At 40.2% G+C, this 15,942-nt stretch overlaps 1 protein-coding gene across 1 annotated transcript in view; it reads right to left on the reverse strand.

Annotated features, from left to right (window-relative positions):
* Positions 1–13,754, reverse strand: part of LOC132829824 (glutathione hydrolase 1 proenzyme-like) — a 42,770-nt gene extending 29,016 nt beyond the window's left edge. Inside the window, exons 1-5 of the mRNA XM_060847189.1 lie at positions 13,621–13,754; positions 11,614–11,769; positions 8,571–8,701; positions 6,365–6,433; positions 2,320–2,512 (exon numbers count right to left, since the gene is read on the reverse strand). Of these exons, the coding sequence (XP_060703172.1) occupies positions 2,320–2,512; positions 6,365–6,433; positions 8,571–8,701; positions 11,614–11,769; positions 13,621–13,754 (683 nt within the window). The remainder of the gene's footprint in view (positions 1–2,319; positions 2,513–6,364; positions 6,434–8,570; positions 8,702–11,613; positions 11,770–13,620) is intronic.
* Positions 13,755–15,942: the final 2,188 nt, after the last annotated feature.

Below are 15,942 nucleotides of genomic sequence, written 5' to 3' on the forward strand. Positions count from 1 at the left end.
GTCTTTAAAAAAGGAAGCCGGGAGATCCAAGATGGCGGCGACTCAGCAAGTCTGAGTCTACAGAGCCCTTCCCAAAACCTGGGTAAAGTGGGTTTCCTGTCCCCACCACACTTGCCAAACCACCCAAAAAATTTCTTTAATCTTAATTAGCTGCTGAATATTATATTTAAATAGTCTAATACTGAGTGGATAATGAGTAAATCAAAGGGACCCCGCAGCTCTCAGAAAACAAAGACCCCTCCCCCACCCTCCTCTCCTCTGGCTGCAGCTGATGTAAAAACAGGCCTTATAGAGATGATTGCTAGACTGGAATCGACACTCGTCAATTTCATCGCAGAATCCAGACAGAGATGGAATGCATTCGAAGAACAGCTGCAGAAACAGAATCAAACCATGGAAGAGCTGCAGGGCCGAGTGGAGGGGGTGGAACTAAAGGCCACAACCTCCGAGGCTGCAGCTCAAACAGCTGCAGAACAGGTGAGAGCTCTGGAGCAGAGAGTCAGGGCCTTTGAAATTTACATCGATGATATTGACAACAGAAATCGGAGAAAGAATATTCGGCTGCTGGGCCTTCAAGAGCAAGAAGGGAAAGAACAGTTAGTAGCATTTCTGGAGCGATGGCTGCCGCAGATTTTAAACCTGGGGGCTGAAACTGACCGGGTAAGGGTGGAGTGGGCCTACCGGGTCGCAGTACGCGGATCTGGCCCAAACCAGCGCCCACGCCCAGTCCTGTTCCGGCTGCAGAGTTATAGGGAGAGGCAGATACTCCTGGATGCCTCCAGAAAGCTTGGAAAGGATCCTAAAGCTATGATTCATGAAGGATCCAAGATTATGTTATTTCAGGACTTCTCCCCGGCTTTGGCACGAAGAAGGAAGGCGTTTGATGAGGTGAAGAAATGTTTAAGGGACTTAGATATTCAATACACCTTACGCTACCCAGCGACGTTATGCTTTACCCACGAAGGATCCGAGTATAATTTTAGATCATCGGAAGAGGCCAAGAAACTTTTAGACTCGGTTAAATAAATCGTAAGAGACAATTTATGTTGGCTTGCCTCTCCCACACTCCGTGGGGAGAAATGGTTACTTTATTCTACTTTACTTTTGCCTCTGGGAGCGGGGTTGTCTTCCTTGCTATGTTATTATACTTAACTGTAATCTGTTGGAGTTGTAATTTTATAGTTATGTGTGTTTGTACGTGGCATTGATGCTATTAGATATACTCAGGTATGGGTGGGGTGGGGTGGGGGTGCGGCGCTCACTGTTAACTCTAGCTCGGTATTATATCTAAATCCTATTAAGGAGCGCCCGGGTCGAGGGTGGGACACTGTTTGGGAGAGGATATGGTGGAACGTTGGAAAGGTAGTAAGGCCCCCTGAGAACAAGGGGGAAGATCTCCATTCAAACATGTTTAATTTTTTTTTTGTTTGTTCTTATTGTTTGGAAATAGCTTCCTTTTAATCATACTGTTATGAGTGTATTAGAGAACATTTTCTCTTATTTGAAGGATGTAAGCGACTCAACTATACACTCTGGATGATTGTGGATTAGTTGAATTTTGATGATTATATATTTAAGATCTATTTTTATATTAATGTTTGTGCTTGAAAATTCTGCTTATTTTTGTAAATTTGTCAAAATGTTAAATTCCCAATAAAAATATCTATAAAAAAAAAAGGAAGCCATCTGGTGTGTTCTGTGGTGGAACTGGTCCTCCTGGGAGCAGATGCATCGTAGGCGGAGGAATTGGGAATAAGGGATAGCATTTTTACAGGAGGGAGAATGGGAGGATGTGTAGTCCTCTGTGAACTGTGGTGAGCTGAAATGAGGTAAGTTCAAATCAGCAAGAAGACCCTTTTTGAATTGTTGTCAGGGTTTCATTACAGAAAGGATCAAAATGTGAAATAATTATCTAGATTTATTGGATGGTCAAAGAATTTGGAATTATATTGGAAGCATCTGTATTCACTGATAAAGTTGTGAGGCCTCTGTGTCCTTTCTTGAAGAGATGAAAAAGCCCAAAAATCCTGTCTATGTCATGAGCACCATTCTGGGTAAAAGCTCCAGGACTGACAGTCACAAAGAGACTGAATTTCAGTGCCAGAAATGCCAAGATTATCATCAATGAAAGCAATAATAGAACTGCCTGGAGCATATTCTTTGAATGGGGAATTATCTCGAGCCTTGTTTCCAAGTCACAGCAAACTGCAGCTTTCATTCTTCCACATTAAAATGTCGTTTTGAATTATAGTTTGAGTCAGTTGCAATATTAACTAACAACACTGCATTATTTGTTACTATAAGTGAACTCCTTCTTACCATAATGAAGCACTCGCTTCGATTTGCACTTTATTTGCTTCAAGAGCGATGGCAAGACTCTTACCAACCGGAAAACCCTTTCTTGCGAGCTTGATGGATGGCTCAAACAGCAGTTTCCATGGTAACCGACCATGCCATTGGTGGGCAAGTGCATATCCTCTGATTTCACCTGGAACTGCAATTGACGGCCCTCCTGCAACACAAGAAGCATCAAAAAGTGGGGCGACTCCAGGACAGAACAACAGTATTCAAACTGTTCTGATGAAATAATTCAATGTGCAATACAGCAAAGAACAAACCTTTATCTGGATAACCTGACTGTCGGAGCTGTAACACTGACAATGTATGCTTTGGTGGACATTAAGTCACACATACCTTTCCAGTCATTCTCTTGTGTATTCAGATTCAGAACAGTGCCATTCCTAAGCTGCCAGTGATGTATGGGGACATCAGCAAATATTGACATGTTGCCGATACTGGTACATTCCCAACTCTCTTGTAAATGTTGGCACCCTATCCCAACTTCCCTGTAAATACTGGATGATACCCCACCTCGGCTGCTAATACCAAGACACTCAACGTTCCCCTGTGGGTTTTACAGCTGTTACCTATGCTGGTGTTCACACTACCTATCCTGCAACATGAGGTCATGGTTATAGAGTGAGAGGAGGTAGGTTCAAAACTGACATGCAGAGAAACTACTTCTCTCAGAGGACTGTGAATCTGTGAAACTCACTACCCAGGCTGCAGTGCAGGCAGAATCAATCAACAGATTCCTAAAGAAATAGATATGATTCTGATGAAAAGTGGGATGAAGGACTATAAGAATCAGGCAGGAAAATGGAGTTGAGACCAGGATAAGAGCAGCTATGATCATGTTAAATGGCAGAGCGGGCTTGACGGGCTGAATTGCCTCCACCTGCTCCTAATTCTTATGTTCCTGTGTAACACTATTTCCTCAATTTCAACTGTAAAGTCCTGCATTTGTCCTGATCAACAGATTTGGAAATGCCGGTGTTGAACTGGGATGTATAAAGTTACAAATCTGCTGACTTTATAATTTTTATGAGTCTTATGATCTTATACTCCACAACCACATGATGAAAGAGCAACACTCCAAAAGCTAGTGCCTCCAAATAAACTGCTGGACAATAATCTGGTGTTGTGTGACTTTTTAACACTGATCCACAGAAGCTGACTCTCACTGTCAATGGCACTTCCAAAGGGCTGTTCAAGCATCAATTCTATTATGAAACCAATGGTAAAACCCAAGTGCTGAACAGGCCATTTTACACAGTCCTCTATGGCGTAAAGGTGTTTGATTCTAGCAAATAAAAGATTCTGTGGTTCTTATTCATTGGCTTGGAGTATGTGAAAGGTTGGGAATTCTGCAGTGTGCAAATCACCTCCAGACTCCTCAATATCAGTTCACTATCTACAATGCACAATGCAGGAATATGATGAAATAATCCTGATTTGCTTGGATGACTGCAGCTCAAGAAGCTCAACACCATCTAGGACTAAGCAGCCAATTTGATTGGCACCACATCCTCAAACATTCAGCATGTATTCGTCCATCACCAACATGAAATTTCAGCAAAGGGTACCACCTCCAAGATGCATTAAAACAACTCACCAAGGCTCCTCAGACAGCATCTTTTCAACTTGTGAACTCTACCACCCAGAAGGAGAAAGTTTGCAGATGCAGGTGAACACCACCTTGAAGAGGACTCCAAGTGACATAGCATCCTGATGTCTTGATGCAATCACAGAATGTAGGCATTTCTGGCTGGGCCAGCATTTGTTGTCCTTGAGAACATGATTTTGAGCTGCCTTCTTGAACTACAGCAGCAGACCCACAGTGCAGTTAGAGAGGGAGTTCCAGACCCAGTGATACTTGTGATCGATTTCTAAGACAGGGTGGTGAGTGGCTTGGAGGAGAACTTGCACTTGGTGGTGTCCCCATGTATCTAATCCCTTTGTCCTTCTAGATGGAAGTAGTTGTGGGTTTGGAAGGTCTGTCTAAGGACCTTTGGTGAATTTCTGAGTGTATCTTGTAGATACTACATACTGCTGCTACTGAGTGTCGGTGGTGGAGAGAGTGGGTGTTTGTGGACGTGGTGCCAATTAAGTGGGCTGCTTCCTCCTGGATGGTGTCTTGAAACTATATCATTGTTGCTAGGTCACTATCACCTTCTCAAGGGCAGTTATAGATGGCAATAAGTGTTTATCTTATCAGGGAAGCCCACATCATGTGGATGAATATATTTTTTTAAAAAGTCTATAATGCTCCTGCAAACATTTCCATTATTGGAGATTGACACCTTAACTGCATCTGTATTCAATACTGAGGAAAATAATGAAGCATTTGTCTCTAGGATGGGTTATTTATGGGGTTGCCTTTTGCAATTCAGTTCATTGAGGCTGAAAATTGGGACTGCTGATTGCTTATAAAGACTACAAGGAATAGACATGCCTGACTAGCTGATGTCCACAACTGAGGGAGGAAAGCAATGGCCCATCATACATGAAGACCTCAATATGTGGTGCATCAGCTGTCCTTATATAATGAACATATCTATTGGGTCATTTAATATATTTTGAAACTGATCAGCCAGTCACGTCATTTGCTACCTCTCTGTGAATTACTGGTTCTAGTATTTTATTTTCATTCATTCACAGGATTTGGGCATTGCTGGTGAGGCAAGCATTTATTGCCCATCCCTAGTGCTCTTCAGAAGCAAAAGGTTTATGTATGTTTGCTTAACAGCTGCATTTTGTATAGACTGACATTTTGAATCATGTAAACTCTTAATCACTCCAATTTTAGTTTGAGCATCCTTTGTTTTTCTTTCAATGAGGCATTTGCCATTGAATGAGGATATGGCTTTAGAAGGTGCTGTTGAAGGACACTTGGTGAATTTCTGCTGTACATCTTGTGGATAGTGCATATTGCTGCTGGGGGTATGTTAGTTCAGTTGGCTAGATGGTAAAATTTTGATGCAGAGTGATGCTAATAGGGTGGTTTCAATTCTTGTGCTGGCAAAGGTCACCAAGAAGGACTCTCCTTCTCAATCCCTCTCCTCACCTGAGGTATGGTAACTATCAGGTTAAACCACTAGCACCTGTCTCTCTCAATGAGGGAGCAGCCCGATGGTTTGGTAAGACTATGGCAACATCACCTTTTACAACATCAGTAGTGAAAGAAATGCATATTGAAGTTGGTGATGGCAGATTTGTTCTGAATAGCATCAAATTTCTTGAACATTTGTGCAGATGCACCCATCCAGGCCAGTGGAGATTAATCCATCGCATTCCTAACTTTTGCTTTGTAAATGGTGGATAGGCTTTGGGGAGTTACAAGGTGAGTTACCCAGTAAAATTCCAAACCTCTGACCTACTCCTGTAACCACAATATTTATATGGCCAATTCAGTCCAATTTTTGATCAATGGTAACCCCAGAATATTAATAGTGAGGAGTTCAGTAATGGTAATACCACTAAAAATTATGGTCGTAATATTTCTTGTTGGAGATAGTCATAGCCTGGGACTTGTGCAAATGTTTCTTGTCATTTATCAGGCCAAGCCTGCTATTGTCCAGGTTTTACTGCATTTGGACATGGATGGCTTCAGTATCTGAGGAGTTGCTGAACCTTGTGCAATCATCAGTGAACATCCCCACTTCTGAACTTATGATGGTGGGAAGATCATTGATGAAGCAGCTAAAGATGGTTGGGCCTAGAACATTACCTTGAGAAACTCCTGCAGAGATGTCTTGGAGCTGAGATATCTTCAACAACCATGACCATCTACTATTAGAACAGGTGTCTCATGGCTCTCAATGGAAGCTAATTTTTATTTAAATCTTCATTTTGCTCATTGAAAATTGGAGCTTTGTTATTAACATGATCAAGCTTCTATGAGATCTCACTTTGTGGACTTTGAATTATGATGGTTCTGTTTCAACACAACAATGTCTCCATCTCGCGTCCTTAAAACAATAATGTTTCTACAGACATTCAGCCGTCAAATCTCATAACTTACCTGTCTCCAAGCTTTGGGTAATTTCCTGTGCTGGAGCCACTTCTCTTGAATTAATCACTTCAACGTGTCCTGAAGAGAGGTAGAAAATTGTTACAAATTGAATGAGATCCTTTTGTAAGTTTTATCCCTTTCATATATTTTTATACAACTTCTCTACTTCCCATTGACAATTCTGTTTGCATCTTGTCACCTAAATTCCTCCATTGTCTAGGAGAGTCTGATTGTCTGGATTCTTGTCACTTCAACATTTGTTTTCAGTACTGCTCCATTACTAGTGGGCAGATTGATTCTGCAATCAATATGTAAGTTGCTGTATTGAAAGAGTGCAAACTGTACAATAACTCTTAGATTGTGTACACTGAGGTGCTATGATAGGAAATATAAACGTGGATTGTAAATAAGATCTGCAATAGCACATGTTTAACTTCGATCATCTGAATTTGTAAGCATTGGGACCTATCATGCACTAAAATTATTCTAATAAGGGAAACTGATTTAAGATGGCTACAAGATCACTTGACCACAGGTTGAGCCATTTCATGAAACTATCATGAAACAAGACCCAGTCTGAACTGAAATTGACATCTGTATCGCCTGTTTGGTTTAAAACTTTCTGGAAGTTCCATCTATTGAGTTGAAAATCACTTGAGGATTATCCAGTTTAGAAAAAATAATGAAGACTGACTTGGGAATACATGAATGAACTGTATTTTAGATAATTGCTTTTAGGAAGAGCAGCGAGAAGAATGATAAACTAATGACTGTAGAACTGAAAGCTTATTCTTCCGGTTTCTCTCAGTCACTCAGCCTCTTGAAAGGCAACGTCCGGTTATAAAACATTTTGGAGAAACATACATTCACTGGAAAGCCAAAGATATCAACAATTTTCACAATTGCTGAGGATACAAGGCATCAATTAGACAAGCTCAATCTCAGGTTAAAACTTAACATTTCAAGGACTCTTAACGACTCTTTAAAATGTGTACTCTTGATAGTCCTTTTTTGTACTCTGTTTAAACATCATATATGTGTGCATGCAAGTGTTTGATGTTACATTTTATTATTTTTCTTGGTTTTGGTAAACATTAAAATTCCTCTTCCTTTCATTCTCCAATAACTTTTATTGGCTCCTCCATTTTGGCTGCATGCTAAAAGGAACAACAATCTTTTTTGAAGCAACCTGAGGAGGTTAAAAACAGCCAGTTCACCTTTTCTGACCTGGTTGCACCAAACTCAGGTACTACCTTGAAAGAAACTGATCCATACTGTATGTTAAATGGTATCAGGTTTAAACTGTCATGTGATACACCTTTTAAATGTTATGACAAAAGCATTCTTTTGCAAAAGAAACCCTTGCATTTATATAATGTGATGATTGTGGATCTTACTGCATGTCTACAAAGCAACAGTTACTTAATTGAACAAAGATCCTTGTGAAGTGTGAAAACGAGCTACAAAATGCAATTTCATAAAGTTTTTTTGTTCATTCACTGGATACCAGCATCAACAGCTAAGCCAGCATTTAGTGCCTATCCCTAATTGCCCAGAGGGAAGTTAAGAGTCCACCACATGCTGAGGGTCTGGAGTCACATGTAGGCCAGACCAGGTAAGGATAGAATTTCCTTCTGCAAAGGACATTGGTGAAACCGGTGGATTCTTCTAACAATCAACACTGGTTTCATGGCCATTAGTAGACTCTCAATTCCAAACTTTTATTGAATTAAATTTTATTAAAGCAATTTTATTGAATTCAAATTCCACCATCTGCTGAGGTGGGATTCTAACCCATGTCTCCAGATCATTTGCTGGGTTTCTGGATTAATATGTCAAGCAATTATACCACTACTCCATCGCAACCAGAACTGTATAAACAATTATGGAATACAAGATAAGGGCCAGAGACAAGCCTGTTACTCCAATTGTCCAAGCACTGTTTAAATGACAAAATCTGCTAAGTTATTCCATCACAGTGGATAAAGAAATGTTACTCTCTTTCTGTTGTGCCATGAAAAGAAACTCAGCAAAGAAGGAAGAAAAGAATGCACCGAAGGGAAGGGAGCAAGAAAGAAAATTAAAGTCATAACACCCTTGGCACAGCATTCCTCCATTTATAATTTGAGTCCAATTAAAGACATTCCAATTGATTTAAAAACTTAGCACCAGAGGATTAAAAATAAGGAAATGTTAAAACGATGATATGGTTGACCTGTTGGTGCATTGTAGATAGTAAAGATTAGACCTCCTCCAATGCCCATACTGTGTGCATTCACCAACCCAATGCAGAGCAGCGCTGCGATAGCTGCATCCACCCCTGAGCCATTCCACTTCATCATGTCCCTGAAAGAGAGCAAAGTTCCAAACTGTAGAAATGTGAAAGGTTCAAAAGTTATTCACCTCATGTACACAATAAAAGATGGTGAGTTCTTTAAATCATCCAATCCAAAAAGGTACTTCGAGTGCCTCGTTGTTATTGCACAGGCAGTCACATTTCTTTTTGCAAGTTTACTAAGTTTATGAAGCCATGGCTGCTAGGAGCTATAGAGATAATTTGGAGACATTTACACAATATACTTAGCCTTGGTGTAAGGATAACAGTGTAACTTTGAAAAAGTTGTAAAATCTAACTCAAATTCAAAGACCCAACCTCACTCTGAAGAACAATTTCGGAACTCAATTTATTTCTATTACATTTTTCAGTAATTTCTCATTTACAATGTTTACCTTTGGGCAGTATATTTCATATAAACTTTGGTAAATATTAAATTTTTACAATTGTATTAAAGAATTTTGGAGTGGAACATGCCCTACAGGGACAAGTTGAATTTTACCACACCTATAATTTTCAAGTCAAAATGTTTATTGGTGCATTTTCTGCAAGTTTTATAAATAAAGTATATTTTTGAAGATATCTATCCAGGATGTCCATTCTTTGAGGGTAGGCATGGCTTCAACACTGTAACTGCAATGGTGATACAACCTTGCTCCAAATATTTATAATGTGAGTATACCTTCTTTCCCCTTGCTGGGGCAACACTCTGAAAATTAATCACAGTGATGAGTTGAAGGGGCAGGCAACCGGAATATCAGGGTCATTTTTGCAGACAGAACATAGGTGTTCTGCAGAGCAGTCTCCCAGTCTGCACTTCATCTCCCCAATGTAGAGAGGAGCATATTGTGAGCAGTGAATGCAGTAGACTAGACTGAGTACAGTGCAGGTAAATCACTGTTTCGTGTGGAAGCTGACTCTTGGGCCTTGATGAGTGAGGAGGGATGAGGTAAACAGGCAGGTGTTCCACCTTCTGTGATTGCATGGGAATGTGCCATAGGGCTGTGGGGTGGAAACGTTAATTCTGATTTCTTGCTGATCCCCTCCTAAGTGCTCCCTTACACACATGTAAAAATGTAGGTGTAATTGTCAGAGTGAAAACTGGGAAGGCAGTTTAGTACTCCCTGTTCACAGTGTTTGCTGAGATAATTCTTGAACTTATCAGAAAACTGCTTCTTGGTCTTCTTTCTCAGAATGCATTCACTGATTTGCAAGAGGCACAGGGTGGCTAGTTCTCATCTTTATATCGTCGCCAACTTATTCATTAAAAGTCACAGCTTACAGAAACTGCTGAAGGAAAAGTAAATATATTGGTATTCTTAAGGTTTAAAGTGGATTTTGCTGCAGAGAATGGTCACAGCTCCTGAGCTTGTGCAGATTTGATGACTTTTGTTCACAAGTCTGGGCTATTCAGATTCCTGAGGACCTATCATAGTTGTTGGCAGGCAGAAAACTTTTGTCTTTAATGACTGGTTATTAGGCCGCAAACCATTCAGCTACTTGTTGCTGATCAAAGTTTCATTTCTACACATTTCTGCTAGACAAAGAGATCTAGGCTTTTGATAATGACGCGACTGATATCATTTTGTGTCAGGATGGTCTGTGACTTGGAGAGAAATTTACAGTGATGAAGTTGTGATGTGCCTGCTGTCCTTGTTCTTCTTGTGGTAGGGTTTATGGATTCAGAACGTGCTATCAAAGGTACAGCAATGCATCTTGTGGATGTCACACACTGCAGCTACTGTGCTCTGCTGATGGAGGAAATGAATGTGGAAGATGGTAGTTGAGGTTCTGGTTGAATGGGCTGGTTTGTCCTGGATGGTGTGGAGTTTATTGAATGTTATTGCAGCTCAACCCATCCAGGTCATCCAGGGAGTCAAAAGCTTCACATGCTCGCTTTCATCTCATGTCCTAAACACCGGGAATGGATACTGATTTTGCATACTGAGGAGACATTTTAGTTCACTCCAATTTGAGGTGGATGGTAGAGCTACTGGGGAAGTGGTAAGATTAGTCGATAGTGCAGGTAACAGGTTAATGAGCTCAAAACATTCACCATGGCATCTTGGGTAGGAGCAGGTGTCATAAACTTTTGTAATATTTCTGGTTGTCTTGATCTCTGGGGATTATGCTCACCTTTTCTCAGTTTATGATTTTTATTCTTGCAGAGGTGGGGAGAAAGGAGGGAAGAGAAGATGAAGTGTTGGAAAATGATAAGAAACAGGAAGAGGGAAGAAGTGCTTTCATGCTTGACTTCATGAGGCTGATGTTCAGGATGATGATGCGCAACAGGCTGCATCAAAATATTCCTGGGACAAGATGCTACTCGAAGCTTCTTAACCTCAACACCAACATAATTCCATACAGTCAGTTGCATCTTCCTTCCTACACACCAGCTTAGGACCATGGAACATAAAAATTGCAGGCATTCCTTTCAGCAGTAAAGTTCAGAAACACTTCTACACTCAAACGGTAGTAAAAGTTAGCAGCTGTCTTCCACAAAGAGCAAGTGGTGCTAAGTCAATTGTTAGTGATAAATCTGAAATCAAGGGACTCTTTTTAATTCATGAGTGTTGAGGGATATAGGACAAGGCTGGGAATGTGGGGCTCAGCAACAGATCAGAAAGAACTGTACTTTACCTGTCAATGAAACAATTACTACTTTTGACTAAGAAATTCTGCAACTTAGACCTCATAATTGGTGCTCCTCTGAATAGAAAGACAAGTTGAGTATAATGATACGTGCATATCAGCACATCTAAAGATATGTGGCCTAAGTAACAGAGGAACATGCACCCCTCATTGAACATTTCATTAACATGTTGCTGGAGCATTTCTGAGCCAGAGGCAGTGTTAGCAACTCAAAAGTTCCAATACATTTTCAAGAAATTAGTTTCCCAAATGCATAAATATTGTGACTCACCTGCCAATTTTAGAACAAGGTTCTGCATCTGAAGCTACACCTGTGTTCTGATGAAAGGCACACGCACTACATCTCTGAAACAGACGGACAATTGCTCCAATACAAATAGCAATGATGATAATTAGAAAGACCCCGATGATACTGTACATGTTCCTTCTGAAATAAAAACAGAGATATCATGAATTACTTTGTAGTAAATCAACATTAATAGTCAGAAGCAATAAATCAAGACCTTGTGATAGTCATGCATTAAGCTACTATCGCCAAGTGTTCCTTAGATTTATGGCTCTTGGGTAAATAAAATATTCCTAAATATGTGTTGGAAGGTTTCATTAGGTATAATGGCTGAATGGTAGTTGGGCTTAAAGTTCCCAAAAACAAGTTTGTCAATTTTTCAAAAGAAACATTTTCTTTTATGTACCTGTCTTGAAAATGCAGGAACTACAATTCCTCATTTAAACTCTTGCATTTGTCTTCCCCTTCTGATGTCAATGGTAATCTTGAAGGTATCAGTGTTCAATACATCTGAACAGCGGTGGGTTTTGCCATCTGTACCAGCCCAGATGAGCTGGTCATTGCCAATGTGGGACCCAGCCATGCACAAATTGGTTGTTGCATTTCTTTCATTTGTATAGCGCTGACATTTTCAAATTAATGCACTTTTTTCACTGCAAAAAAGCTTTAGAATGGTCTGATATTGTGAAAAGTGCTGTGCAAATGGTATTTGGCTCTTGAGAGATAAATTACGATATTAAGGAAAGCTATTTGCATACCTGTGAACACAGTGGCTCAAAGCGCCAGGGACCCAGGTTCAATTCCAGCCTCAAGCAAAAGGAATAAATATATAAACACTTCCCATGCCAGGAATGTTCTGGAACCATACCTTTTACTGAATGACCAAGCAACATAGGATTTGGGAGTGGAGTAGGCAATTCAGTCCTTTCAACCTGCTGTACCATTCAGTCAGATCAGGTGGTGGTCTGAACATCAATTTCCTGAACCCATGACCCTTACTCCTCTTGTCTATCAAAAAATCTGTCTTTGAATAAACTCAATGACTACAGACTCCACTGGTGTGGATGATCATGGGGATCGTAAATAGGGGATCCGGTGCTGGTCTTGATACTCTCTTTAATGATACATGGCAGAAACAGTCACTAGTGAGCATGCCAGTGTCCATCTCTACTTTGGGGAGGAGGCTGTAAAGACCTTGAAAGGGTTGATACTGTGAGGAATTCCTTAAGCACCAACCACTGTGATGATGTCATTTGGACTTTTGGCCAGAAAAGATTAGGATCGAGACCCAACATTCAGGTCCTCTGCATAGTTTCTGTGACAATGTCTATCATTTCCATGTAACTTGTACATTGATTGCTTGATTGTAACAAGCTCAGTAAGCTGAACATCATAGAGTATGAGCTCCCTGATTGGGGCTGTTGATCTGGTCCCATTAAGGAGCCCTGGCTGACTTAAAAGAGTGAATGTCAATGGTTTTGTGATGCTGAATGCCTGACCCAGTGAGACGTAGTACTCTTGTCAAAGCTATGCTTTTGTGAATAAAGGGTGATGGGATGCCGGCTGCAGAAGAATTATTCCATTCCTGACATGCAATATACTGCATTTCACTTCAGCTGCTTACCATTTAACTATGAAATGGTTTCCTTTACCATACAAGGCCAGGCAGAACCTATAGATCCTTGAACATAAAGAGGGTGGTGGCAGTAAACCGAGCTTATGATGAGATGCAGACTGAGCATGCAGCAAGTATCAGAGATCATGATGGCAGAGCACAGATAGAGCCCACCCTACATGTGCCATCTCTTCAAGAGAGAGGGGGGGGGCTTACCAGTTTGAACCGTTCCACCTGTAACTTTTCTCATTGCCCTACAATTTCTTCCAATACAAAGTCTTAATTCGACTCTCTTTTGAAAGTTAACGTTTCTGCCGCCTTTTCAAGAGAGTGCACTGTGGATCAAAGCAACAAGAGGAAAGGAAAAGCACATTTACCTGTTTTTTAATCTTCCAGAGTCATTTCTTGCAGGATGGTCAGTCTCATCTTCTTTAATCTCAGACTGTGGCGGCCTCGTGTTCAAACCATCCTCACTAAGTACATTAATTTCAGTTGGATTTTCCTCGACCATTTTTATGTTTGTTGGGTTCGGATTTTCTGTGACTGAGGCCTTCACTTCGCATGAACAGTAGTTCCTTTCTCTCGATTCACAACAATTGCTTGTGATTCCTCCCTCAGATTACCATGGTGATTGCTTTGCAACAGTTACTGTTAAAATAAAAAGTTGATGTCCCCAGTGGGAGTGAAATGAGAGAAATTCTAATTCTGATATTGATGTTAACAACCCACCAAACTGCAACATTGACTATTATTGGATTAAGGGCTAGCCAATTAGAAACAGCATTGTGAACACTGTACAGATTATTGCGGGGGAGGGTAAACAGTGATACAGTAACAGAATCAAAATGATGCTTCTGAATGTGACAGGGATGACCCAGCCTGTGATAATATTCTGTTAAAGTATTGACTAAAAGAGCAACAAATTGCAAATGCTGGGAAGCTGAAACACTCACAGCAAATGCTAGAAACAAGTTAATCAACAACTCCAACACTAAAAAAAAATGTTCATATTTTGAATGAATGTTAAACATGAAACATTAACTTCACTTTTCTCTTCCCAGATGCTGGCTGTCACGCACTGCCTAAACTGAGCCGTTATATGTCAAGAGTATTTCATTGATTACAAAGTGCTTTTGAATATCTTCAGGAAATGAATTTTAAAAACTCCTAGGTTAGGTTGAGTTATTCAATGTTTTGCCCTTTAACATCCACTTTCAGTATGTAAGGTTCGCACACCCAAACTATGCTTCATGCACATTCAGTACAACTGTTGGGAAATTATGATTTAAGTTGCTTTAAATGTATGCCAGAATCCATCCACTTACCCATAATGTTGTAGATATCAATGTCAGGACATGAAGGAAGCTTTCCCTCAGTTACTGAGCATTAGAAAGAAATTTGCATTCATGTAGCACCTTGCACAAGCTCAGGGTGTTCAAAAGCATTTTACAGCCAATCAAATTTTTTTGAAGGTTGCAACAATCACAACGACAAAGAATCTTAGTGACATTGAAAACTTAATATGAAGATTAGCCCTTTGCGTTTCATTCTTTAGCATAATTATTCCTACCAGCCGTGTCATGTCGTCCTTTACAGTAATAAGATTAATTATTCCTCAGCACTGGGATTTGTTGTCATTTTACAAACACATTCAGCAAACAGAATAGCAACAAACTCCAACAAGTAAAACAGATTATATTCAATGTCAGTTTACAGAACAGACCCATTCTAAAGTAGCCCCATGAAAAGGACACGGCAATCAAAGAGATTTGAAATAACCTAACAGTCAGTCCTTGGTGTTGCTGCACCTGTACAACTGAAACTATACATTGTTCCATGATAAATCACCTCCCAAATGGAGAAATAACTTGTTGATTCATTGATTTAATTATTGAAGAGAGACAGGAGGAATGAGCTTGGTTTCCCAATCCTGATATTTTATCACCACCTTCTGTCAAAGGTTAAAATCATGATCAGTGAGTTTCCAGGTCTTTGGTTTGATTTACTGTCACATGTTCTGAGATACAGTGAAAAGTATTGTTTTGCATGCAATCCATGCAAATCATACCTTACATAAGTATATTAGGGTATCAGAACAGAATGCAGAATATGGTGTTATAGCTACAGAGAAAGTGCAGAGAAAGATCAACTCTAAAATATGAGAAGACCTTTCATAAGTCTGATAACAGTGGGAAGAACCTGTTCTTGAATATATTGTTAACTGTTTTCAAGATAAATTTTGTATCTTCTGTCTGATGGAAGAGGGTGGAAGATCGTACAACCATGGTGGAAGAGCTTATAAGCAACTTGGGAGATGTCTTTGATTGTGTTGATTGTTTTTCCTAGGCAGTGAGAAGTATAGATTGAGTCAATGGAAGCAAGTCTGCTGTGTATGATGGACTGGGTTGTGTTCACAACTCTATAATTTCTTGTGGTCTTGGACAGAGGAGGTGCCAAATTGTGATACATTTGGATATGTTGCTTTCTATTGATCATCTATAAAAATTGGTAGAGTCATTATGAACATGCTGAATTTCCTTAGCCTTCTAAGGAGGCAGAGGCATTGGTGTACTTCCTTCCCTGCAGCTTGATCTGGATGGAGCAGGACTGATTGTTGGTGATATTAACTCCCAGAAACGTGAAGCTTTCGACCACTTCCACCTCAGCACCATTGCTACAGACAGGTGCCTGTCCTCCAC

This window comes from Hemiscyllium ocellatum, chromosome 30 (genome assembly GCF_020745735.1).
Source record: "Hemiscyllium ocellatum isolate sHemOce1 chromosome 30, sHemOce1.pat.X.cur, whole genome shotgun sequence".
NCBI classification, from domain to species: Eukaryota; Metazoa; Chordata; class Chondrichthyes; order Orectolobiformes; family Hemiscylliidae; genus Hemiscyllium; species Hemiscyllium ocellatum.